Source organism: Neovison vison, chromosome 12 (genome assembly GCF_020171115.1).
Source record: "Neovison vison isolate M4711 chromosome 12, ASM_NN_V1, whole genome shotgun sequence".
Classification (NCBI taxonomy): domain Eukaryota; kingdom Metazoa; phylum Chordata; class Mammalia; order Carnivora; family Mustelidae; genus Neogale; species Neogale vison.
The window spans coordinates 7,187,422-7,213,357 of NC_058102.1; the positions used below are offsets into that span (position 1 = coordinate 7,187,422).

Here is a 25,936-nt window from a genome sequence, read left to right on the forward strand (position 1 = left end):
GAACTCAGCCTAGAGCCTTCTCTGGCTGTGCGATCCTGGATAGGTCACTCTGCCACTCTGATCCCCAACCACAGGGACTCCACAAATATAAGCAAATCTGACCATAACTCTCCTCCGCTTAAGCCCTTCGGGGACTCCCGGGATGGTGCCCAGGGCCCTCAGGGCCACCTGCCCCCACCCACCTCACACCACCCTCTCCTCCACGGACCCCCTTCAACTCCACAAATGCATCAAGTTGCTTCCTGCCTTGGGGTTTATATATACGCTGTTCTGCCTGGAATGTTCTTCCTCCAGTTAATATCAGCTTATCTGTGTGAGTTTTAGCTGACATGTCACATTCCCAAGAGACTGTCCCTTTCCCCTCAGAGTCTAAATTACACTTCTTTCTTATACTCTCTCAGAATCCTGTCTCCCCTTCATAAGATACATCCGAATTGGCAATGAACTGCTTGCGTGATGGTCTAGCGTCTGTCTCCCTACCAGCCTCCGAGATGCACGAAGGCAGGGCCCCAGTCTTGTCCACACCGCATCCCCAGCGTCTAGCACAGCGCCCAGCACATCACTAGTGGTCAGTAAACACTGAAATCCCATGAACCTGTGAATCGCGTTTCCAGAAGGTAGATTTGGAATCCATAAAGTAAAGGGAGGGCCGGACCCTGAAGGCGGTGGCCTGCAGCAATCAGTCACTCCCAGGGCTGCAGAGGTCCCTGTTCCTGGCCACAGCCAGCTGCCGGCACTGCAGGGGCCCCTATAACCCTGCCCCCCAACACCCCCAGCTGCTGCTAACTGGGAAACCTCTGGCCAGCAGGCTGGGCTTTTTCCGTAGAACAAGAGCAGAAAAAGAGCTCCTGGCAGCCAGGACGAGACTGACAGGCCAGGGTGGGAAGGGAGGGCTCGAGTAGGAAGACAAGAATGTTTCCCATGGGTCTGAGAGGCTCTGTGAGCTGTGCTGACCCTGGGAGCCCGAGCACTTTCCACGGCGGCCCTGCCAGCATTCAGCTCCTGCCAGCGGCCCCCCAAGAGGGGTGTCCTCCTCCAGTGCAAGGGGCGGAAAGGGTGGCGCCCAGAGCTGGCAGAGATCTGCTGTGGTCAAGGGCAGCCACACACAAAGGTACCACAGGCAGGGGCTGGGGGAAGGAGCGGCAATCTCATTCCATAGGGAAAGCTGGGAAGTCAAGGGAAAAAACTGTTCCACGTGGCACACAACTGGTTCTACCTCGTGACGCAAACTCCCAGAGGAGAGCCCCCAAAGAGGCCCATCAGTGAGAGACAGCACTCAAGACGGGGGGGCGGGGGTTCCCTGCACAGGGCCTCGGCCTCCTCGGATTTACAAAGAGCAACACCACCTGCCTGTCACCCGGCCGGGGTCCTCAAGAATCAGCCGACACGTGAGCATATGGCTGAGCCTGGCGGGAGGGGAAGCTTAAGTCACGCTCTCCAAAGCAGCAGCAAGATATACCAGAACCCCGTGGCTGCATGATTTTCCCAACAGAACAGAAAAATGACCACAAAAAGATGCCTTTAATGTGGGAAAATTAAGAGGGATTGCCGGGGGGGGGGGTTGAGCTTTTTTTTTTTTTAAGGCTTTCTCTGTATTTTCTAACATCCTCACAATAAGCAAATGGTATTTTCAGAGTTAGGAAAGAGCAAAAATGTTTCAAACAAGACTACACCGAAGAGCCTAGCTCGAGGGCTCTGCCCTCCGTCGCAGGCCACACGACCAGCCCTCGGTGCCCCTTCCGCTCACCTTGGCCCGGCGCAGGTCCTTCTCCCCGCCGAGCTGGGCCTCGATCAGATGGTCGCAGTGGATGGTGGACGGCACGGCCACCTTGGGCAGGCCGCTGCTGATGAACTGCAGCATGGCCATCTGCGCCGTGGCGTCCTGCATGGCCACGCGGTCGGGCCGCAGCCGCAGGTACGTCTTGCCCCGCTCGATCTCCTGTTTGGCTGGCTCATCCAGGTGTCCATACACGATCTTCTCTGAGAGGGTCAGAGGCCGGTTCAATCTGGGGGGAGAGGGAGGGGCGCTGGCTGCACGAGCCCCGGCCCACCACAGCCATGCCCTCTCTGCCTCGCGGCGACCCTGACGGTGGGCAGAGCCAGGGCGCCTGCGCTCCACGCCGGCGGGCACGAATCCGTCTTGCTCACTGTGGTCCTTCTGGCACACGGCACTCACCGGGTGCTCCAAAAATCACTTGATGAGTAAGTGACAATATCCCAAGAAGTGGGCAGGCTTGTTTTTTTCTAAGGATACCTGCTTTTCCAGCATACTGATCACTATTTTTTTTAGAGATTTTATTTATTTGACAGAGGGAGACACACAGCGAGAAAGGGAAACAAGCAGCGGGAGTGAGAGGGAGAAGCAGGCCTCCTGCCCAGTAGGGAGCCTAACGCGGGGCTCGATCCCAGGATGCTGGGATCGTGACCTGAGCCCAAGGCAGCCGCTCAACCGACTGAGCCACCCAGGCGCCCCACCTCCGCCACAATTTGTTAGTCTTGACATGAGTACACGCGGTGAACACTCCATTGCAATGAAGATAAGAACACATCCATGACCCCCGAACGTTTTCCTGTGGCCCTTTGTCATCCCCTGTCCCCATACCCCGAGCAACCAGTGACCTGTCTTCTGTCACCATGGATTCATTTGCTCACAGCACATCCTTTTAGCTCAGCATGGCTCTAAGTGCCTTAATGTATACAAGCCTCTGGCTCCTCAAGACATGGACGGGGAGCCCGGCCCGCCCCGAGGGGAAGGAACCTGCCCCGGGCACAAGCCAGCGAGCGGCAGAGCCAGGACGCCAGGAGCCGAGCACTGCGGCCCAGCCATCCCTCCCTCCGGAACACCTGGAAGCCAGAACCAGGCCCAGGCTCTGGAAAGTGCTCGATCACTCGCACTCTCAGGGCCCGCACCGCTAGGACTCTGCTGGGAAAGCAGAGACACTCCCTTCCGCCGGCCTGGGTTCCAGCCCCTCACTCCCACACCGATCCAGCCCCGAGAGCAAGAGCTGCCAAGGAGTGGGCTCTGTGGTCAAGAGCAAAGCAACCGGCAACTCTGGAAAGCTCTACGGTTCTGCCGTCATGAGAACCTCGAGTAAAAATAGCACGGGCCTGAGGTACAGCCTGCCCCCTTTTGTGGCAGCGTCTGCAAGGCTGGGGTACGGGCAGTGACTCACGGCACGGAGCACAGCCCCTTTCCAGTCCCAGGGGAGACGAAAAATAGCACATGGGCTTTAGAACCAAAGACCTTGACAGCGAATGCCTGACGCTGTACAAAAAAGCCTGACAATGACAAAAGCCGAAGGTAGAGTTCAGGACCGCATTTCCTTAAGGATGAACTAGGGATGGCCAAACGGGGCCTCTGCGTCCACCTGTCCCTTGGCTTTACTAGTTGACAGAGACCTGGCTTCCTGAGAACAGAACTGGGCCCCCTCTGTCACGATCGCAAGGTGGAGGCAGAATCCCTCCGCATGTCCCCGGCCTTCGACGGCCTTCTTCACATTTCCATCCACTGAACTCTGTTCTGAACAGCCTCACTTCCAACCAGCTCCCACGGTGCGGCTGGTGCTGCTCACCCACGGACCACGTTTGGAGGAGTCAGGCCTAAACCAACTGAATTGGAATCGGGGCCCAGGTGTCAGTAGTTCTAGAAGTTTCTGAAGTGGGGTGCATGGCTGGCTCCATTGGTGGACTCCTGACCCTGGGTTGTGAGTTCGAGCCCAATACTGGATGGAAAGATTACTTAAAAACAAAATCTTTTAGAGGCACCCGGGTGGCTTAGTCAATTAAGCAAGCGTCCAACTCTTGGTTTCGGCTCAGGTCATGATCTCAGGGTCTTGAGATCCAGCCACACATGGGGTTCCCAGCTCAGGGTGGAATCTGCTTGAGTTCTCTCCCCCTCCCTCCTTTCCCCTCTGTTCCTCCCCCTTCCCATGAATGCACTCTCTTGCTCTCTCTCAAAATAAAACAAATAAAATGTTCTACAAAAATATAATCTTCTAAAAATAGATGAATAAAAGCTTCCAAGGTGGTGCCTGCGTGGTTCAGTCGGTTAAGCATCTGTCTTCGGCTCAGGGTCCTGGGATCGAGCTCCACATCGGGCTCCCTGCTCAGGGGGGAGCCTGCTTCTCCCTCTCCTTCTGCCTCTCCACCAGCTCATGCTCTCTTTCTCGCTCTCTCTCTCAAATAAATAAAATCTTACAAAAGAAAAAGCTTCCAGGATGATTCTACTGGGCACCCTAGACGAAACCACAACGATGCCAAAACAAACAGCGAAAGGCAATGGGGCCAGACAGACCTGGGTTGAGTTTGGGTCCAACCACTCAACAGATCTATGACCTCAGACTGGGGCCTTCCCCAGGCTGACACTCGCTGTCCTTATCAGCAAATGGGAAGGCAGATATAACAACAACCTATAGAGGTTGCTGAGAAAAAAGAAAGGGATGTGAAGGGCCTAGAACAAACTAGACACACAGGCAGCTACTATTCCCACAGCCATGCCTGGTGAACATTCCTCAGTTCTTACTCTGATCAGGTGACGCCTGGCTGAAGGCTGCTGGAGATGAAGACTGTGATAGTCCCTCCCCACTCAACACCGACAGGAGGACACCAGTCAAGAGGAGGCCAAGCGGCGGCAGAGAGGGAGCATGGGATGGTGGCTAGAGCACTGGACAAGGACAGGGAGACAAGGTCCCACTGCTCGCTCACTGTGTGCCCCTGGCAAATTGCTTCTCCACCCGAGCCTGTTCCTTGGCTATAAATGGATAGACTCATATTCTTCTCTCTTAATCCCAGGGTCATGGTCACAGGTGGGCAAGCGCCCAGTCCTGTCTACAGTCTTTCGAGCTCCGGGGGCAGTGCTGGCTGCTATGTACTACCAGCACTCCCCTTCATCCTCCTGTGGTGTCACATGCATCCTTCCGGTGCCAGCATCTGGCGCAGGACCTGGCACACAGGATAGCAGTGCAAAATGGCCACCGTTCCACCAAATGAGGAAAGAGAGGCCCAGAAAAAAAAGATATGCTCGAGACCCCACCTGAGCTTCCTTCTGGGTCTCAAGCCTGAGCGCTCCTCGAGACCTATACACCGAAGAGGAAATCCAGATTGCAGCCTTTGGGCCTGGCGGATCCCAGGGGGTTGGCTCAGGGTCAGTGGTCTGCCCTGGAAAGGGCTGTTGGAAGGTTCAGGCTACAGCGCCAAAGAGCGTCTGAGACCTTCCCTATCCAGACCCCAAATCACCAGGCTCCTTGACGGTGGGTTCTCCCCTGGCAGAGAAGGCCGAGGCCCATCACCAACCCGCAGCGCCTTCCCTCGGCAGGGAACTTCGTACCCCAAGGGCCCCGATCCTATCGCCATCACCAGCCATCCTTTGCCAAGCACCTCTTGCCCTGCCTGAGAGGGGCAGGAAGCAGAAGCGGCCCCCTGGGGCAGTCTCCACAGCCCCCCGCCCCCCACAGCCTTACCCCTTACCGTTTGCGAACAATGTCAATGTTCTTCTCTAGCAGGTCATAGCGGATGTACTCATGGGGCTCAAAGTGGCTCATGGCCACTTTGGCCCGTTGGCACAGGACTGAGGCCACATGGTACTGCCGCACACCCAGGGCTTTCTGCAAGAAGGAAGACAACAGCGACTGTCAATGGAGGACTTAGGACCCTGTCTGCCCTGGAGGAGAGCTCAGTGTGGCGAAAAACTCGAGAAAGTAGCAAGAGCTCCCTAGGGACTGCAGCCTCAGTGGCCTCCTGAGGCAGGGGATGATCCAGCAGCCATGAACACAGCCCGTGGCAGCAGAGAGTGCAAGAGATTCATAGTCAGAATTGCTGGGATCAAAGTCAAGTTCTATCAGGTTAAGAAAACCCCCCAGCATCTGAGCCCCGGAGGAGACGGGTAGTGGGGTTACCACCCGCCACAGAGATCACACCGGGTTACCGGATGGTTAAATACGAACATACATGAAAGTCCTCAATAAGGCTGTAAAGCACTGCCCGAACCACAGCTGTCCTTCTACCTGCACGACACGCTCCTCGAGGGTTGAGATCAAGCCTTATTTGTCTTATATTTCCGTATCTGGACTCCTGGGACATAGCAGACTTGAGAAATAATTACTGAATGGCTGAAAAAATGAGGGAAACCCTGTGCATGAGCTTTGATGTTTCCTCATCCCTTCAAAGGAAGGCCCCTTAAATGTGCAGCAGACGGACTTATTTCTAATGACTAGAACGAGGCGGAAGGCCACGTGATCTCCAAGACTGATCCTAAAGAGTAAAGGATAAAACCATCATAAAAAATAGCTTCTTGGGCGTCTGGGTGGCTCAATCAGTTAAGCATCTGCCTCAGGGTCCTGGGATCGAGCCCAGCACCTGTCCCTGCCTGACGGAGAGCTTGCTTCTCCCTGTCCTGCAGCTGCTCTCCCTGCTTGTGCTCTCTGCTCTCTGTCAAATAAATAATAAAATCTTTTTTAAAAAAAATAAATAAAGGAGAGCTGCTGCCAGCCCTCTCTGACTGCTCTGGGGGAAGACAGTCAGTGCGTTAAGACACTTGCACAGTGCTGGGGAAGACAGGAGAGGTCCACTCACAGGAGATCCATGGCTTCTTGCCAGTAAGCAAGAAGCGAGCACCACCTCGCATGAGTGCTCTAGCCCAAGGCCCGGGCTTCAGGTAACTGCGACACCGGACTGCAATTTCCTGACTGATCCCAAGCCAGAACCACCCAGCCGAGCTGCTCCCAAATTCTGGTCCACAGAAACTGTGAGTGAGAAATCTTGATTGTTTTAAGTCTTTAAATGAAGGGGCAATTTGTTTTGCAGTCATAGGTAAGGGGCTGTTAGGATGAGGACTATATTAGTTCATTTTATTTATTTATTTTTTTAAGATATTATTTATTTATTTGACAGAGATCACAAGTAGGCAGAGAGGCAGGCAGAGAGAGAGGAGGAAGCAGGCTCCCTGCCAGGTAGAGAGACTAATGTGGGTCTTGATCCCAGGACCCTAGGATCATGACCTGAGCCAAAGACAGAGGCTTTAACCCACTGAACCACCCAGGCGCCCCTATTAGTTCATTTTAAACTGCAACAACCTTTATAGGGTACACTATGATCGTGGAAAAATAAATGAACCCCAAAAATGAGAGGGAAGGGGATGGCTGCTTCCCTTCTAGGTGATGCTCCTGGTAGACCCTTACTTACTAGGGTCAATCCGCTAGCGGGTAGACCCTTCCCTTACTGGCGGGTAAGGGAAGAGGCCAAGCTCCAGCCACTACCCCAGGCCCCCTTCTTTACGTCACCGCAACGTTTAGATCCAAACTCTGCCAACCCTGGCATCTGAGCCAAGACAGGTGCACTCACCAGTGAGAGCCCACCCATTAGGAAACGGCACCCCAACCACCACCCACTGGACCGCCCCAGCAGGAGGGTCGTCCCCGGTGCAGACTGCTGACCCCTTGTCCCCTCCCAGGGGATTCTCACTATCTGCCTCAGGGGATAGGTATGAAGAATCCACCAACGGCGCATCAAAAGACTCTCAACAGCCTGCACGCACAGCCTGCCGGGCAGAACACGGGCGACAGCAGCCGGGGGCCCCTGCACAGCAGGGGATGGGAAAAGCGGGCTGAAGCTGGCGGCCAGTGACTACGGAGTCATCTCGGTCAATTTACCCTAAGCACTCGTTTCCTCACAGAGCTACTGTGGGGATTAGCAGTTACATAAAGTACTGGCACAGCTTCTATTATTACCCCCGTAAGAGAAACCACACAAGCTGTTCTGTTCTGCAACTCGCTCTTCTCATTTGTCAACACATCTCAGACACCTTCCCAATGGCCACAGACAGATCTATCTTTCTTTCTATAAATTAACTGTCCTAAGCTTTAGGTTCCTTAGAAGTAAGAATAAAGGGGCACCTGGGTGGCCCAGCCAGTTAAACATCCGACTCAATTTCAGCTCAGGTCGCGATCGCAGGGTTGTGGGATTGACGAGCCCTGGCAGCCCTGGGAGCCTGTGGCGGACTCCAGGCTCAGCCCGGAGTCTGCTTGTCCCTCTCCTTCTGCCTCTTCCCCAACCACCCCTGCCCTGCTGCCTGCACTAATTCTTTTTTTTTTTTTAAAGATTTTATTTATTTATTTGACAGACAGAGATCACAAGTAGGCAGAGAGGCAGGCAGAGAGAGAGAGAGAGAGAGAAGCAGGCTCCCCACCGAGCAGAGAGCCCGATGCGGGGCTCGATCCCAGGACCCTGGGATCATGACCTGAGCTGAAGGCAGAGGCTTTAACCCACTGAGCCACCCACGTGCCCCTGCACTAATTTTTTTAAAAGATTTTATTTATTTATTTGACAGAGAGACAGCAAGAGAGAGAACACAAGCAGGGGGAGTGGGAGAGGGAGAAGCAGGCTCCCCAGGGCTCAATCCCAGGACCCTGAACCAAAGGCAGCTGCTTAATGACTGAGCCACCCAGGCGCCCCCCAAAATATTAGGGTTAAGAAACAATGCCAGGGCGCCTGGGTGGCTCAGTTGGTTAAACAACTGCCTTCTGTTCAAGTCATGATCCTGGAGTCCTAGGATCGAGTCCCGAGTCAGGCTCCTTGCTCAGTGGGGAGGCTGCTTCTCCCTCTGACCCTCTCCCGCCTCATGCTCTTTCTCTCTCTCTCAAAAAAAGAAAAAAAAGAAAGAAACAATGTCAATTGGAGAAAAAAGGGACAAAATCAGATGTTCTCACCCAGACTACAAGTAATGGATAAGAGAAAATTATTAATGCCCAGTGATGCCAGCGCTCTAAGTGTTTTGCAGCGTTACATCTTCTCACCCTCACAGCCATCCAGTGAAGTGTCGCCTATGATTAGCCCACCTTCCAAATGAGGAAACTGAGGCTTGCAACAAGTGACTAAGGCCACAGAGTAGCAAGCAGGACTGGATTCCAGCCTGACTGACCCACTTACCTGCCCTTGCCCTGGGCATGTTGCGTAACTCCCTAAGCCTTCCCTCCAAAACAGAGGTGAACTCTGTTAGTAACAGAAAATCACTGCCTGCTCAGCCCTTGACTGCCATGGGCTCTGCTTTCCAAACATCTGGGCACGATAGCCAACACTGGCCAGGAGGACTTCTGGCCACGATGGGCACGTCCTAGATCTGCACAACCAGGACCCTGGCCGTAGCCACACGGGGCTGCAGAGCGCCCTGGGGGGTGGTGAGTGATGCTCAGGAGCTTTCAATGTTATTCAATTTTAATGAACTTAAAATGAAGCTGCCACAGGGGATGGCTCAGGTTTATAAACGAATAAGGAGCGAAAGTTTTTTCGGAAGCCCCAACAACTCGCGTGTTCTTTAAAGCCCTTTTTCTATAAAGGTCGCTTTATGTTTTTAAGTTGGGAGCGCCGCCCACACACACCTCCCCCGCCAGGAGCTCGTCAGCCCGCACAACCACAAGCACCCAACCCGCTCCTGCACCATCTCAGGCTCCTCTCCGGCACGCTCAGCCCAGCTCTGCGTCCTCACACGGTCTGCTTTCCAGCCGGCGTCCACCCTCCGGGACCCCGCTCTCTTCCTCGGGACGACGGCTCCCAGACCTCAGACGCATCACCGTCTCCTGAGTCTAAACATACAGAGTCCGGGGCGCCTGGGTGGCTCAGTGGGTTAAAGCCTCTGCCTTCAGCTCAGGTCATGATCTCAGGGTCCTGGGATCGAGCCCCGCATCGGGCTCTCTGCTCAGCGGGGAGCCTGCTTCCTCCTCTCTCTCTCTGCCTGCCTCTCTGCCTGCTTGTGATCTCTGTCAAATTAAAAAAAAAAAAAAAAATCTTTAAAAAAAAAAAAATACAGACTCCCACACCGTACCCACGTTAATGACTCGGTCTCCAGGGTGGGGTCCCTCACCTACTTGAAGTCACCGCAGCCTGTCATCTTCTCCAATATCTCATCTTGGCCAAGGGGACCCAGAGTTATTTTCAACCATCCCTTTACATGGCAGGTTTCCCAATTCCGCAACAACCCTACTCTGCCCAGGGCCGAGGGTAAAGCCTTTGTCCAAGGCTGCCACCAGCCTATGAGAGCCCACCTCACCGTGGACACACACGCGCTTCCAGACGCCCCAACACCCGACCGACCATCTTCTCCCAGACCGCAGAGCCTCGCGGTACTTGGAGGCTTGGTTTTCTCTGCAAAGCTCTACCTTCATCTGGATTTAATCTCCTCATCTGTTTCTATCTGCCTCCTGCCCCTGGAGTCCACAGGAGCCCTGGGCAGTCACCCCACGTCGTGCCAGGCCGGCCTTCCCAGGGCGTGTCAGCCACAAACACAGCACAATTCCCAGGCTCTTCATCCAAGCCTCAACGGGACCCACTCCAGGCTGGGCTCCCCAGGGCGCACGTGTGGTCAGGTCAACAGCGGTCTATTTAGCAACTCTGCAGGTCTTTTTAGCAACTCTCCAGGTCTTTCGTCCACTGCAAGAGCTGCCCAACTGTATTTTCTTTCAGGTAGGCTCCATGCCCAGTGTAGGGCTTGAACTCACGACCCGACACCCAGAGTCACATGTTCTGTGGACTGAGCCAGCCACGCGCCCCAAGAGCCACCTCAGTGCATTGTCACTAAGGCCTTGTTTATTTTGCTGTTAGGGACTTTCTGCCTGACAGGCCGAATTCCCTGCAGAAATCAGTACTCACACTCACAAAACTAACTACTAATCCCCCCAAAAAAGTAAAAGATGCTACTTTGGCCGTGAGACCTTCACACAATTCATTTCATCCCTTAAGGCCTTAGTTTTTCACACCCAGAACAGGTGAAATCTCAGCCTTGCTCCCCCTTCAGTGCTGTGAGAGGCGGACGTGCATGAAATGTCCTGCGCCAACTCTGGAGAGCACCACATTACCAAGATGCTTACCCCAGAGACGAGCCTCAAAGGCAAGGACATCACGTATCAATCATTCACGAACCCCACAAATCTCACATATAAAATGAAGATTAAAGGGGTGCCCAGGTGGCTCAGTGGGTTGGCCCTCTGCCTTTGGCTTGGGTCATGATCTCAGGGTCCAGGGATCGAGCCCCACGTCGGGCTCTCTGCTTGGCGGGGAGCCTGCTTCCCCCACCTCTCTGTGCCTGCCTCTCTGCCTACTTGTGATCTCTGTCAAATAAATAAATAAATAATCTTAATTAAAAAAAAAAAAAATGAAGAGTACATTCTGGGTGACTGACACGTATCCATACCCCCAACCCCTGGAATAAGAATAAAACAGCCGTTACTTATTAAACACCTGCTCTGTGCCAAGCACTTTCTGTGCCTAATTTTGAATTCCCATGACAACAGGGCCAGGTCACTGCTCTTCTGGTCTCACAGATGTGGGAACTGCAGAGCAGGAAGGTTAAGCCAGAAGTCACATACTGGTTAAGTGGAGAGCAGGGAATCTGGGATGCAAGTTCAGGTCTGTCTCCAGAGATGGGTCTGTTCCCCCTGGCTTCTGCCATTCTCTCACCCCTCACAGCCCACCCTTGCTCACTGAAGGTGGCACGGTGTGATGGCTGGTCCGGACTGAGGATGTGTACTCAAGACTGCTCAGCCCTGCAGCACCATTAAGCTGCTATGGCCCGGGGCGCCTGGGTGGCTCAGTGGGTTAAGCCTCTGCCTTCGGCTCAGGTCATGATCCCAGGGTCCTGAGATTGAGCCCCTCATCGGGTTCTCTGCTCAGCAGGGACCCTGCTTCCCCCTCTGTCTCTGCCTGCCTCTCTGCCTACTTGTGAATAAATAAAAATTTACTGTCTGTCAAGTAAATAAAAATCTTTAAAAGAAAAAAAGAGAAGTAATAAGTAGGCATAGATGATAGACGTTGGTTGGGCTGGAAGTTCAGGAAGGATTCCCTGTTAATTGGGAACTTGAAAGTTCAGTAGGAGTGACCTAGACAAAGCACAGATTGGGAATGAGAGTAGGCAGAGAACATTTTAAGCTGCACAAGCAGCATGTACAAAGGTCCTGTGGCAGATCACTTTAGAAATTTTACTGGCCAGTAAAAAACTCACATTCATTTGTGAGACGGTATCTGTCTCCACTAGTCTATAAGTTCCATCAGCAAGGAACGTGTCTATTTATCCATAATAAATATCCCGTGACTGAACACTAGGTCTGATACACAGGAGGTGCTACATAAATATCAAATCAAGACTTGCTTCTGCTTGACCACTGAACCATACTGAACAGGGTTAAATACAGAGCAGGTTTGGTTCATCTTGTGAGAGCAAACAGTTAACAAATCAATAATTTACCAGACTCAGACGCCCTTGGTTAGAGTATAAACAGGTTCAACATTTTTTGGCATGGAGCCCAAGACGGCTTAAACTCGGGACCCTGAGATCAAGACCTGGGTCAAGATCAAGAGTCAGGTGCTTAGCGGCTTAACCAACACAGCAACCCAGGGCACCCCAGGTTCAGCATTTCTGAAAGACAATTAGGTAATACCTATTGAAATGTAAAATGTTTATGCCCTTTAACCAGCTTTCCTCAATTCCAGAAAGCTAGTTCACAAGAATGCTCCCCATAATTGAGCACTGAGACAGGCAAGGCCATTCTCTGCAGCACCATTCTTAAGAGAACAACCCAACTGTCCAAAAAGAGGGCACCGAATTCCAGTTCATCTACCAAGGAATGCCATCTTGCCGCTATTTAAAAAGAATTAATCTGAGAGGCGCCTGGCTGGTTGGTGACTCTTGATCTCTGAGTCGTTGAGTTCAAGCTCCATACTGGGTGCAGAGTTTATTAAATAATTAAAAACTAAAAAAAAAAAAAAGAGAGAGAGAGAGAGAGAATTAAAGTTGGTGGTCCCATAACACCGTGAAAGTAATTACTGCCACCGAACTGAATATTCACACATGGTTAAAATGTGAACATTTATGTTACATACATTTTACTGTAATTTTTTTTTTTAAAGATTTTATTTATTTATTTGAGAGAGAGACAGTGAGAAAGAGCATGGGCGAGGAGAAGGTCAGAGAGTGAAGCAGACTCCCCATGGAGCTGGGAGCCTGATGCGGGACTCGATCCCGGGATTCCAGGATCACGACCTGAGCCGAAGGCAGTCGTCCAGCCAACTGAGCCACCCAGGCGTCCCACATTTTACTGTAATTTAAAAAAAAAAAAAAAAAAAAAGGTAGATCTACCTTTACAAGCAGAGAAAAACTTCCATGACACATTCAGGGGAAAAAATTAAGTAGCAAGACAGTATTACAAGAGCTCTTATAGAATAATAAATCATAATTCACACATGTAGATATGTTAACAAATGAAATGTCTGAACTGTGCATGGCAATTATCTCTACGGATTAGAATTATGGGCACTTTTCCTTTCTAGGCCAAGTATTTCTGTAACTTTTTTTTTTTTTTTAAGACTTTTAAGTTTTAGGGGCGCCTGGGTGGCTCAGTGGGTTAAGCCGCTGCCTTCGGCTCAGGTCATGATCTCAGGATCCTGGGATCGAGTCCCGCATCGGGCTCTCTGCTCAGCAGGGAGCCTGCTTCCCTCTCTCTCTCTCTGCCTGCCTCTCTACTTGTGATCTCTGTCTGTCAAATAAACAAATAAAATCTTAAAAAAAAAAAAAAAGACTTTTAAGTTTTATTTATTTGACAGAGAAAGAGACAGCGAGAGAGGGAACACAAGCAGGGGGAGTGCGAGAGGGAGAAGCAGGCTTCCCGCTGAGCAGGGAGCCTGATGCGGGGCTCGATCCCAGGACCCTGCAATCATGACCCAAGCTGAAGGCAGATGCTTAACGACTGAGCCACCCAGGTGCCAGGTGCCCTTTCTGTAACTTTTAAATGTGACATGACAGAAGTTGCTTTTGCAACCAGGAAAAAAGAAGGAGCAAGGCAGACAGATGCAGAAAGCATGCTGACTGTGGAGCGGTCCAGCACAATCATTTACCGGCAATTTGACAATCAACAATGTTCTGTGTCATTTTTTTTTTCCTAATGTGCAAACCCTTTGTTTCAGCAAGTTAATTTACAGGAATCTGTCGTTAATAAGGAAGAGGGTAGGTTTTTTTTAAATTTTTTTTTTAAAAGATTTTATTTATTTATTTGACAGAGAGAAATCACAAGTAGATGGAGAGGCAGGCAGAGAGAGAGGGAAGCAGGCTCCCTGCTGAGCAGAGAGCCCGATGCGGGACTCGATCCCAGGACCCTGAGATCATGACCTGAGCCGAAGGCAGCGGCTTAACCCACTGAGCCACCCAGGCGCCCCGGAAGAGGGTAGGTTTGTATATGGATGTTCTTGCTACTATTCTCGACTTTTCCTTTTTTTTTTTAAGATTTATTTATTTGAGGGCGCCTGGGTGGCTCAGTGGGTTAAGCTGCTGCCTTCGATCTCTGGGTCCTGGCAGGCGAGAATTCTACCACTGAACCACCAATGCAATCTCAGGGTCCTGGGATGGAGTACCACACCGGGCTCTCTGCTCAACAGAGAGCCTGCTTCCTCCTCTCTCTCTCTGCCTGCCTCTCTGCCTACTTGTGATCTCTCTGTGTCAAATAAATAAATAAAATCTTAAAAAAAAAAAAAAAAATTTATTTATTTGAGAAAAGAGCAAGAGCGAGCCAGAGAGCACATGAGTGGGGGAAGGGGGGGCAGAGGGAGAGGAAGAAGCAGACCCTCCACTGAGCAGCAAGCCTGACACCTGGCTCCATTCCAGGACCCTGGGATCATGACCTGAGCCAAACACAGATGCTTAACTGACTGAACTACAGGCACCCCCAACTTTTGCTTATGTGTAAATATTTATAACAAAAAAATATTTTGAGAAAGATACCAATTATGGTTTAAATTTTTTTTTTTTTAAGTAATCTCTACCCCCAGCGTGGGGCTCCAAATCACAACCCTGAGATCAAGAGCTGCAGGCTCTACCTACTGAGCCAGGCACTCCAACACTTCTTATAATTAGAAAAAAATATAACCAACATTAGTTTTTAATTAAAAATTAAACGCTCAAGGGCACATGGGTGGCTCAGTGGGTTAAACCTCTGCCTTCGGCTCGGGTCATGGTCTCAGGGTCCTGGGATCGAGTCCCGCATCGGGTTCTCTGCTCAGCGGGGAGCCTGCTTCCCTCTCTCTCTCTCTGCCTGTCAAATAAATAAATAAAATCTTTAAAAAAAATTAAATGCTCAAAACCAAAAGATAAATATTCCTACAGACTGCTTGCTGCGGAGTAAAAGCAAATTGATCTTTTCATAAAGCAGCTTGTCAATATGAAACCCACAGGAACACCTACACCCTCTGAGCAATTCTATACCTGAAACTCTTACCCTGGAGAAATAATTCTAAACATGAATGATTTTTTTTTTTAAGATTTTAGTTATTTATTTGATAGAGACAGAGACAGCAAGAGAGGAACACAAGCAGGGGGAGAGGGAGAGGGAGAAGCAGGCTTCCTGCTGAGCAGGGAACACAATGCAGGGCTCGATCCCAGGACCCTGGGATCATGATCCGAGCTGAAGGCAGATACTTAACAAATTAGCCACCCAGGCACCCCAGGAATGATAGTTTTAAGTACTATGTAGCAATGCAGGAAATTGTCTATGATACAATAATATATGAAAAAGCAGGTTTACAAACACACAGATTACGATGCTATAAAACTCATGTTCACGGGGGGGGGGGGTGACATGCACCAAAAGGAAATGCACTAACCCAAAATGTTTGGGTTAAGAGGGAAAATTATTTTCTCCTATAATTCTCCAAATCTGTATTAAGGTGATGTGTGGAAAAGAGATTGATAGCAAGCTGTTTTCAGCTGGCATAGAGAGAGCTGAAGTCCCCTAGTGTCACTGTATTTTTGTCCCTGAACTCCAATTTTGCAATCCAACATTCCAGTGAGGGCACCACGCTCAGATGGCCGAAGAGTCCCCTGGCCGAAGAGCCAGGGCGAGCCTGCCCCATGGGGCACTTGCCCGTGTGCAGACAGAACAGTGAAAGCCCCCTCGTGATAAGAGGGAACATTCCAGGCACGGGAGTCCAGGGATCTGACCTCCTAGCTCAGTCACTAGGTACCCTTACAATAATCTCGTCTCTCTGTGCCTCCCTTTCCACTTCTATGGAACGGGAGAAGTGGATCATTCCAGTGGCTCAAGGCCGCCTGAGAGGTTGCAGCTTCTCGGCCAGTCGGTCAGAGTCCCCCGGGGTGGAGCCCAAGCGTCGGTGGAGACAACCAGGTCACTCTCATGCTGCTGCCATGTCTGGGAACCCCTGGACTAGATGTTCTCCAAAGTTCTGTCTGGCGCAGATTCTATAAATACTCCTCCCCGGCACGCGGGCGCTCAGAGAAGCCCATGTGTTGCCCAAAGGCCCGGAGGAAAATGCAGCAATGTCAGAACAGATGCACCTGTACCAGGGAGGAAACCCCCCTGAGCTCAAGCTTTTCTGCATTGGCCTTCGCCTCCCCACGGGGAGCTGTGGGCGCGCGCACGTGAAACCCAGCCCGACGTGGAGGCCCACAGAGCACTACACGCTCGGCACACTAGCTGCTCATCACTGGCCCCTGATGACTGGCCAAACGGCGGACTCTTTCTGTTGTAAAATATTAATAAGATAAGGGAGAATAACCCCTATCCAGACCACCTCATTTAACAAAGAACACCTAGGTTCCAAGCACTGTTAGGGCAGTTCCCAAACCTTTTTAAGTTAAGGCCCACGAACAAAGTAACTCATTTTGGACACCACAGTTAGGCAGACAGACCAGGCTGCTGATGGAAGGCACCTGGGGGTAAGGGTGGGGCGGGGGGGGGGGCAGGATCTCTGCACACCTGTGTCCTATTTGCTAGAGCGCACCTGAGGAAAGCTTAGCTGTACCCACTAAACCCCAGAACACGCCCGTGCTGTCCCTACAGGCAGGATCACAACCTGGTGGGGTAAGACAGCCACGGAAACCAAATGTGGTCCTATTCAAGTTGCTCTTGTGACATTAGTCTAAGGTTCAGCGAAGGCACAGAAATATGAGTGGTCAAGTGAACAAGAGGCCAAGACCTTCTCCAAGGTCATGTTTGAGTTCAAGTTAAAAAAAATTGGCTACAGATGCAAAAGCCAAACAGAAGGACTCACTTAAAATCTCGGGGCATTTATGGAGTCATGATGGAAGGAGGAAGTCATTCAAAGTCCACTGTATCCTGGTGTAGTCACCTCAGAGGGACGGGCCTAGCAACTTTCAAATATTGGCCATGGAATGTTCTAACAGAAGCCTTAGAGAAGGGGCTTTCACATTTTTTTTTTTAAGATTTTATTTATTTATTTGACAGACAGAGATCACAAGCAGGCAGAGAGGCAGGCAGAGAGAGAGAGGGAAGCAGGCTCCCTGCAGAGCAGAGAGCCCAATGTGGGGCTCGATCCCAGGACCCTGAGACCATGACCTGAGCCGAAAGCAGAGGCTTTAACCCAGTGAGCCACCCAGGTGCCCCAAGGGGCTTTCACATTTTGACTGAGAACATACATACACACAAAATATATTTTATGTTGTGATCCAGGCCAAAGGTATTGCCAGGGTGGCGTAACTAAAACAAGGTTCACGAGGCGCCGGGGCAGCTCAGTCGGTTAAGTGTCTGCCTTTAGCTCATGATCCCAGGACTGAGCCCCACATCGGGCTCCTTACTTGGTGGGGACCCTGCTTCTCCCCCTACCTCTGCCTGCTGCTCCCCCTGCTGTGCTGTCAAATAGATATTTTTAAAAATAAAAATAAATAAAAACAAAACAAGTTTCACTAAACAACACTCACCATGTGCAATGCACGCTGATACTTTTTTTTTTAAGTAGCTCCACATTCAGTGTGGGGTTCAAACCCGTGATCCTGTGATCAAGAGTCACATGCTCTACTAATTTTTTTTTATTTTTTAAATTTTTTTAAAAGATTTTTGTTTTTTTATTTGACAGAGATCACAAGTAGGTGGGGGCAGGGAGGAAGCTCCCCAGTGAGCAGAGAACCTGATGTGGGGCTCGATCCCAGGACCCTGAGACCATGACCTCAGCCGAAGGCAGAGGCTTTAACCCACTGAGCCACCCAGGTGCCCCAATACTTTTTTTTTTTTTTTTAAGATTTTATTTATTTCTATGACAGAGACACAGCGAGAGAGGGAACACAAGCAGCGGGAATGAGAGAGGGAGAAGCAGGCCTCCTGCCAAGCAGGGAGCCTGATGTGGGGCTCATTCCCAAGACCCTGGGATCGTGACCTGAGCTGAAGGCAGACGCCCAACGACTGAGCCACCCAGGTGCCCCGACTAATACTTTTCATTCTATTATTGTTTATACTGTGGTAAAACACACATAACATAAAATTTACCACCGTAACTAGGTGAAAGGAGCCAGGTGGGCACATGCACAGTGGAACCAGCACTACCTGGTCCCAGAATCACTCGTCACTCCAAAGCAAAGCCCACAGCCATCCAGCAGCTGCTCCTTATTCCCTTCACTCTCCTGGCAACCACTAACCACTAACCACTAACCTATTCTAACTATACTAACCACTAACTATTCTAGCTCGTTCATATACATCATACAGTTCATGGCTCTTTGTGTCTGGCCTTTTTCCTTTAGCATTCTAGATTATCTTTCCTAGAAGGCAAGTTGCACCCCATTAATTTCATTACCTGATGACAGGTCAGGACAGGCAATCTGAACACCTTATAGAATTTAAACAAAAAGTCACAAACATCTGAGCCAAACAGCCGAAGAATGACGCTCACGGTCGCCCCGGGCCTGTGCCGAGCACTGTCAGGCTCTCCGCAGCGTTTGGTTCAGTCCGTGGCGCCAGAGGCACCCAAGCCTCCACCACCCACTTGGTGCCTCTCTGCACACAACTCTCCACCAAGAAAATCAGAAAAATAAAGACAACATAGCAAGTGTGTTTTGTTTTAAGTCTAATTTAACGGGGAATCAGTCGGTTAAGCATCTGCCTTAGGCTCAGGTCACGATCCCAGAGTCCTGGGACTGAGCCCCACACTGGGCTGCCTGCTCAGCGAGGCGCCTGCTTTTCCCTCTGCCTCTCACCCGCTGTTGTGCTCTCTCTCTCTCTCCAAATACATGAAATCTCTGAAAAAAAGAAAGTCTAATTTATTAAATTTAAAACATGACTTTTGTTCTGAATCTTGCCTTCCTATGCCTTCACGTTAAAAAGCCCTTTCTTGCGGGGGGGTGGGAGGTTGGGGTACCAGGTGGTGGGTATTATAGAGGGCACGGCTTGCATGGAGCACTGGGTGTGGTGAAAAAATAATGAATACTGTTTTTCGGAAAATAAATAAATTGGAAAAAAAAAAAAAGCCCTTTCTTTGAAGCAGGAATGCTGACCGTGGATAAAGGTTTGCTGGGCACGCGGCGGGGGAAGGTGGTGTTTCGGGACTCTCACTTGCAGAGGTTTAACAGTTGCAACCCCACGTTGATCGCGCCAATTCTGTGTGCACATTCTGGTGTTCTGTATCATGCAACTTCTCCAGAGCATACCTGCCTGTGGGGGGCCAGGTACAGTCACTGGAGAAGACACGTGGAAGAAAAAGCTAAGATTTTTATTTTACCCTTAGAATTGCAGTAGCAGCCAGAAATATGAGAAGTGGTGAGCACGGCTGACTGGGGAAAAACATCTGTCTTCATTGCCATTCTCTCTGCCCCTCTTCAAGACCTCCTACCACCGCACCTTACTCACTCACTCACCCATTCATCCGTCTGCCCATCATATAGTTACTAAGAGGTTATGGGGGCCAGGCATTGTTTTAGGCACTGGAGATACAGCAATGAGCAAAACGGCCCTCTTGGGACTGACATTCCCAGGCATCAGAGGAAGTCGGACAGAGAGACAGACAGAAACACGGAAAAGAGTAAAACCTCAGTCAGATGTCGGTAAGTGTCAATGATAGGTAAGGAAGCAGGAGCAACGGGAAAATGAGCCAGGGCAGTGGGGGGAGTGCCATTTAAAAGAGAACAGGTGGGAACGGGAAGGTGACACTGAACAATGACCTGACATAAGGTACAAGCCAACCTCCAGAATGAAAGAAAAACATCCCCTACAGAAAATCTAAGGGACCTCTAAAGTGAGGTGGTAACTGCTGTGTTCAAAGAACAAAACAGAGCGAGATTCGTACACCCCCACTGACAATAGTCTTGTTCACAACAGCCAGAGTGTCAGCAACCCAAGTGTGATGCATCCGTATGACGGAATATTCCTTGCAAAGGAATTTTAGGGTGCCTGGCTGGCTCAGCCGGTGGAATAAATAAAATATTGTATTTTTAAGTAAGCTCTCCACTCAATGTGGGGCTCAAACTTACAACCCTGAAATCAAAAGTCGCACACTCCACCAACTAAGCCAGACAGGCATCCGTGAAAAGGAATTTTTTTTTTTAATTTTTAAAGATTTTATTTATTTATTTGGCAGACAGAGATCACAAGTAGGCAGAGAGGCAGGCAGAGAGAGAGGAAGGGAAGCAGGCTCCCTGCCAAGCAGAGAGCCCGATACGGGTGCTTGATCCCAGGACCCTGGGATCATGACCTGAGCTGAAGGCAGAGGCTTTAACCCACTGAGCCACCCAGGCGCCCCAAGAAAAGGAATTTTAAAAGCCTGAAAAATTCTGACATGTGCTACAACATGGATGAACCTCGAAGGCAGGGTGCTAAGTGGACTAAGCCAGTCAAAAGTACAAATACTGAATGAATGCCAGTGATACTTGGTACTGGGAGTAATCAAATTGATAGAGTAGAAAGTAGATGGTAGTTGCTGGGGCTAGAGGGAGGGAGAAATAGGGAGTTAGTGTCTAAATGGGGACAGTTTCCATGATCCCAGGGTCCTGGAATCAAGCCCTACATAGGGCTCTCGGCTCAGCGGGGAGCCTGCTTCCCCACCCCCGCCTACCTCTCTGCCTACTTGTGATCTTTGTCTCTCAAATAAATAAAATCTTTAAAAGTAAATACATAAAATAAAATAAATTGGGACAGTTTCAGTACGGGATAATAAAAAAGATGGGGCGCCTGGCTGGCTCGGTTGGCTGAGCAGCTGCCTTTGGCTCAGGTCATGGTCCCCGGGTCCTGGGATCAAGTCCTGCATCCAGCTCCCCGCTCAGCGGAGACCCTGCTTCTCCCTCTCCCTATCTCCCGGCTTGTGCTCTCACTCTCTCTGTCAAATAAATAAATAAAATAAAATCTTTTTAAAAAATTAAAAAATGGGGCATCTGGGTGGCTCAGTGGGTTAAGCCTCTGCCTTCGGCTCCGGTCATGATCTCAGGGTCCTGGGATCGAGCCCGGCTTTGGACTCTCTGCCCAGCAGGGAGCCTGATTCCCGCTCTCCCTATGCCTCTCTGTCTACTTGTGATCTCTCTCTCTCTGTGTCAAATAAATAAATAAAACCTTTTTAAAAAATAAAAATTAAGGGACGCCTGGGTGGCTCAGTTGGTTGGACGACTGCCTTCGGCTCAGGGCGTGATCCTGGAGTCCCGGGATCGAGTCCCACATCAGGCTCCCAGCTCCATGGGGAATCTGCTTCGCTCTCTGACCTTCTCCTCGCTCGTGCTCTCTCTCACTGTCTCTCTCTCTCAAATAAATAAATACAATCTTTAAAAAATAAATAAATAAATAAAAAATTAAAAAAATAAATAAAATAAAAATTAAAAAGCTCTGGAGATGGATGGCGGTGATGGTTGCTCAACCATGTGAATTACCTGATGCCACTGAACTGTATCCTGAAAATGGTAATTTAAAAAAAAAAAAAAAAAAAAACAATGAGCAAGGAAGCCAGTGTGACCAGAGCAGAATAAACAAAGGCAAGTGTAGTAAGAGAAGTTCAAGAAGTAGCAAGGATTCAAACTGCACAGGATCTAGCAGAATTTAGTAAAGATTCTGACTTTACTCTGAGGAGCTAATGAAAAATTCTAAACAGGAGTCCATGCTCCGACATCTTCACAAGGATCGCTCTGGCTGCTCCGTGTAGAACAGAAGGCAGCAGGGAGACCAGGTCAAAGGCTAGTGCAACAGCCCGTGAAGGATGGCGGTGATGTGGACCGGAGTCAGAGCGGTGGAGGTGGTCAGAAGGGGCTGGAGTCTGCGTATATTCTGAAGGTAGTAACCGTTAAGATTTGCTGACAGAATGGCCAAGGGGTATGGGAACGGAGTGAAGAACGTCTCACGGGGTTTGAGGCTTGGGTAACTGAAGAATGGAGTTGCTTAGCAATGAAATGGGGAAGGCAACAGAAGAGCAGGCTTGAGGGTGTGATCAGGAGTTTGCATATGGAGAGGACACCAGGATGGAGATGTCCACTAGGCAGTGGGATTCTTTTTTTTTTTTTTTTTTTAAGATTTTATTTATTTATTTGACAGAGAGAGATCACAAGTAGGCAGAGGCAGGCAGAGAGAGAGAGGAGGAAGCAGGCTCCCTGCTGAGCAGAGAGCCCAATGCGGGACTCGATCCTGGGAACTCGAGATCATGACCTGAGCCGAAGGCAGCGGCCCAGCCCACTGAGCCAGCCAGGTGCCCCGGCAGTGGGATTCTTATCCCAGGCCCCACCCCTCTAGAACCCTGGTAATTAAATAGTTCATCTAGAACCACAGACTTTCAGAAGCACAAGTGAGCCCAGATCCCCACGTATTTTACTTCATCTGACAGATGAAGAAATGAAGGCTGGAGGTCACACACCTAGTTAATAGCTGTCAGGAGCGCAGTTCTATTCTCAAGTCGGTGCTTCTTCCACCACACTACTTCCTTCCCTAATTTAAGCTAACGTGATACTGATTCATTCAACAAGTATTTATCAAGCCCTGGAATTTGTGCTGAATTAATTAATGAGCTAAGCAAGGCTGGCACTTTCCTGCCCATGCCCAATTTAGAGCTTGTGGAGAAGACAGATATGTAATCACTCAAGGGACCATATAAGCAGCTACATCAGAGAGGCTATGAAAGAAAAGTTAATCAGTTGTAACAGTAGAAAGTGGGACAACCTAAACCTGACTGGGAGAAGGGCTTTCCCAAGAAACCAGTATTTAATCTAAGAACTGAAATATTATAGGAGTTAGCCAGACAAATAAAAGGGGTTTAGGAGAAGGAGTTCAAGGAAACTTACAGCCACAGAGCAGTATGTGTAAAGGCCCTGTGGCAGGAAACCACCTGTAACTGAATGAAGACAGAAAGCCAGCCTGGCCGGAGCAAAGTAAGCAAAAATGACAGAAAATAAGGCTAAGAGGTAAAAAGGACCCACATATCATGAGGGACCTTGTAGGGGTAGGAGAAAAGTACCCTAGCAACCCTGAACCACAGGCTGTCTGAGTCTTACTGGAACACCTTCTGATCCCCAGAACACGAGATGGGAGACCTCTAAAGGAGCAATATCATTGGTTTCTAAGGACCACACTGCTTCCTATGACTGGCAGTCTACTCTGGACCCCCTTTTCCGGCCATTTTAAAGAGCAGGACACATTTTATAGAGCAAATTTACAAAAACACATAAAACACATAAAAATGCAATTTCAGACTCCCTGAAACTCATCCAGGGCTATCCGCCACCACCACCACAGCTCCCAGAGGGCTCCATGGCCTGACACCAGGTACCCAGAGGTGTTAAATACACAGTGACTCCAAGGGAGGCAGCAAACACCCATTCCATGGCCAATCTACGCCTCCTCAAAGTCCCTCGCACCACTGAACCCACTATACCTACACTGAACAGGATTCTAAGCAAAGACCATCAGTAGTAATATTTAACTCTTCCCACCAAGTGCCAAGTTGTAAGAGCTTTGCGTGGAGGAAGAGCCCTTTTGTAATAATATGGGCCCCATTTAACAGATGAGCAAATTGAGAGCTGGAGAAGGGCGACAATTCACCCAAGTCCTCACAGATAGTGAACAGTAACACCAGTATTCAAACACGGCCTAGCTCTAAAGCCCAAGCCCCGAACCCTCCAAGTGTCCCCTGGCAATTCTAAGTACAGATCTGGACAGAAATGAATTAAAGAAACCAAATAAAATCAAAATGAAGTAATGCCAAACTGTTACCAGCAGCTCTCCCTGGAGTGTGAATTTATGGAGACATCTGAACTTCTTAAATTCATGTGTGAACCTTTAAAACTGTATGTACAGCAGTTTTAGAATCAGAAAAATATTTTTATTATTTTTTTAAAGTTTTATTTATTTATTTGACAGGCAGAGATCACAAGTAGGCAGAGAGGCAGGCAGAGAGAGAGAGAGGAAGGGTAGCAGGCTCCCTGCTGAGCAGAGAGCAGATGCGGGGCTCAATCCCAGGACCCTGGGATCATGACCTGAGCCGAAGGCAGAGGCTTTAACCCATTGAACCACCCAGGCGCCCCGGCAGGTGTTTTTTAAAGAACATGACTGTTTCCCTCCACCGCCATTATACAAAAGTAATTGGCAAAAATCTCAAAGATTTACAACAGAAAGTGTTGGCAAGAGTCTAGAGGAAAGAATAACCTTGAATTTTGCTATCTGAGAACACTTGTAAAGTCTCGTCAGTGGGAACTGGCAATAGCTACCAGAATTCATTACGCTTGTGACTGAGCAAGTCTGCTTCCCCAGGCACCCCTGCACCACACACACGCACAAGAAGGCAGCTGCAAGAACGTTCACTGCCCCATGAAGCAAAATATTTAAAAAATTAGAAATAGGGGCGCCTGGGTGGCTCAGTCGTTGCGCATCTGCCTTTGGCTCAGGTTGTGATCCCAGGGTCCTGGGATCGAGCCCTGCATCGTTGGGCTCCCTGCTTGGCAGAAAGCAGCTTCTCCCTCTCCCACCCCCCCTGCTTGTACTCCCTATCTCGTCGTCGTCCCCCCTGCCCCCGTCAAATAAATAAAATATTGAAAAAAAAAATTAGAAATAACCTAGGGGTGCCTGGCTGGCTCAGCTGGGGGAGCATGTGACTCTTGATCTCGGGGTTGTGAGCTGGAGCTCCACACTGGGTGGAGAGTTTACTTAAAAATAAAATATTAGGGACGCCTGGGTGGCTCAGTGGGTTAAGCCGCTGCCTTCGGCTCAGGTCATGATCTCAGGGTCCTGGGATCGAGTCCCGCGTCGGGCTCTCTGCTCAGCAGGAAGCCGGTTCCCTCTCTCTCTCTGCCTGCCTCTCCGTCTACTTGTGATTTCTCTCTGTCAAATAAATAAATAAAATCTTTAAAAAAAATAAAATAAAATATTAAAAAAATTAGAAACAACTAAAATGTTCTCTTTTTTAAGTTACATTTTATCCATTTTGTGGAATACTGTAACACTTTAGGAAAAATCTCTAAGATTCACTGTTAAGTTACAGATATAAAACACAGCAAATTGCTTTAACACTGTCTATGCATGTACTGAATGTTCACAGACATGCACTTAAGAGGACGTACACTGATCTGCTGTTACTCCTGGAGAAGGAGAAAAGTTTAGGAAAAGGCTGGCAGAAAGAAAGATTTTAGTTTTATCAAGAGTATTCAGGGGCACCTGTCTGGCTCAGTCAATGAAGGATGCAACTCTCGATCTCTGGGTTCTGAGTTGGAGCCCCATGTTGGGTGTAGAGATTACTTAAAAAAAGGGGGGGGTGTTCAAGTGTTTATAAGAATGTCCCCATTGTCGGAGCACATGGGTGCCTCAGTCAGTGAAGCATCTGCCTTCGGCTCAGGTCATGATCTCAGGGTCTTGGGATCAAGCCCCCGTATTGGGCTCCCTGCTCAGCGGGGAGTCTGCTTGTCCCCCTCCCTCTCGTCTTCTCCATCCCAGCTCCTGCACTTACACATGCCCTCTCTCTCTCTCTCTCAAATAAATAAAATCTTTAGGGAAAAAAAAAAAAAAAAAAAAGAAGCTCCTCATTGCTGCTTTTATGATTATAAATACACATATTAGGGACGCCTGGGTGGCTCAGTTGGTTGGACGACTGCCTTCGGCTCAGGGCGTGATCCTGGAGTCCCGGGATCGAGTCCCACATCAGGCTCCCAGCTCCATGGGGAGTCTGCTTTGCTCTCTGACCTTCTCCTCGCTCATGCTCTCTCTCA

The 25,936-nt window shown here is 49.7% G+C and overlaps 1 protein-coding gene across 1 annotated transcript in view; it reads right to left on the reverse strand.

The window, feature by feature from the left end:
* The window catches only part of ACO2 (aconitase 2), a 52,397-nt gene that overhangs the window by 16,559 nt on the left and 9,902 nt on the right, over positions 1-25,936 (reverse strand). Inside the window, exons 2-3 of the mRNA XM_044227515.1 lie at positions 5,467-5,603; positions 1,748-2,006 (exon numbers count right to left, since the gene is read on the reverse strand). Of these exons, the coding sequence (XP_044083450.1) occupies positions 1,748-2,006; positions 5,467-5,603 (396 nt within the window). The remainder of the gene's footprint in view (positions 1-1,747; positions 2,007-5,466; positions 5,604-25,936) is intronic.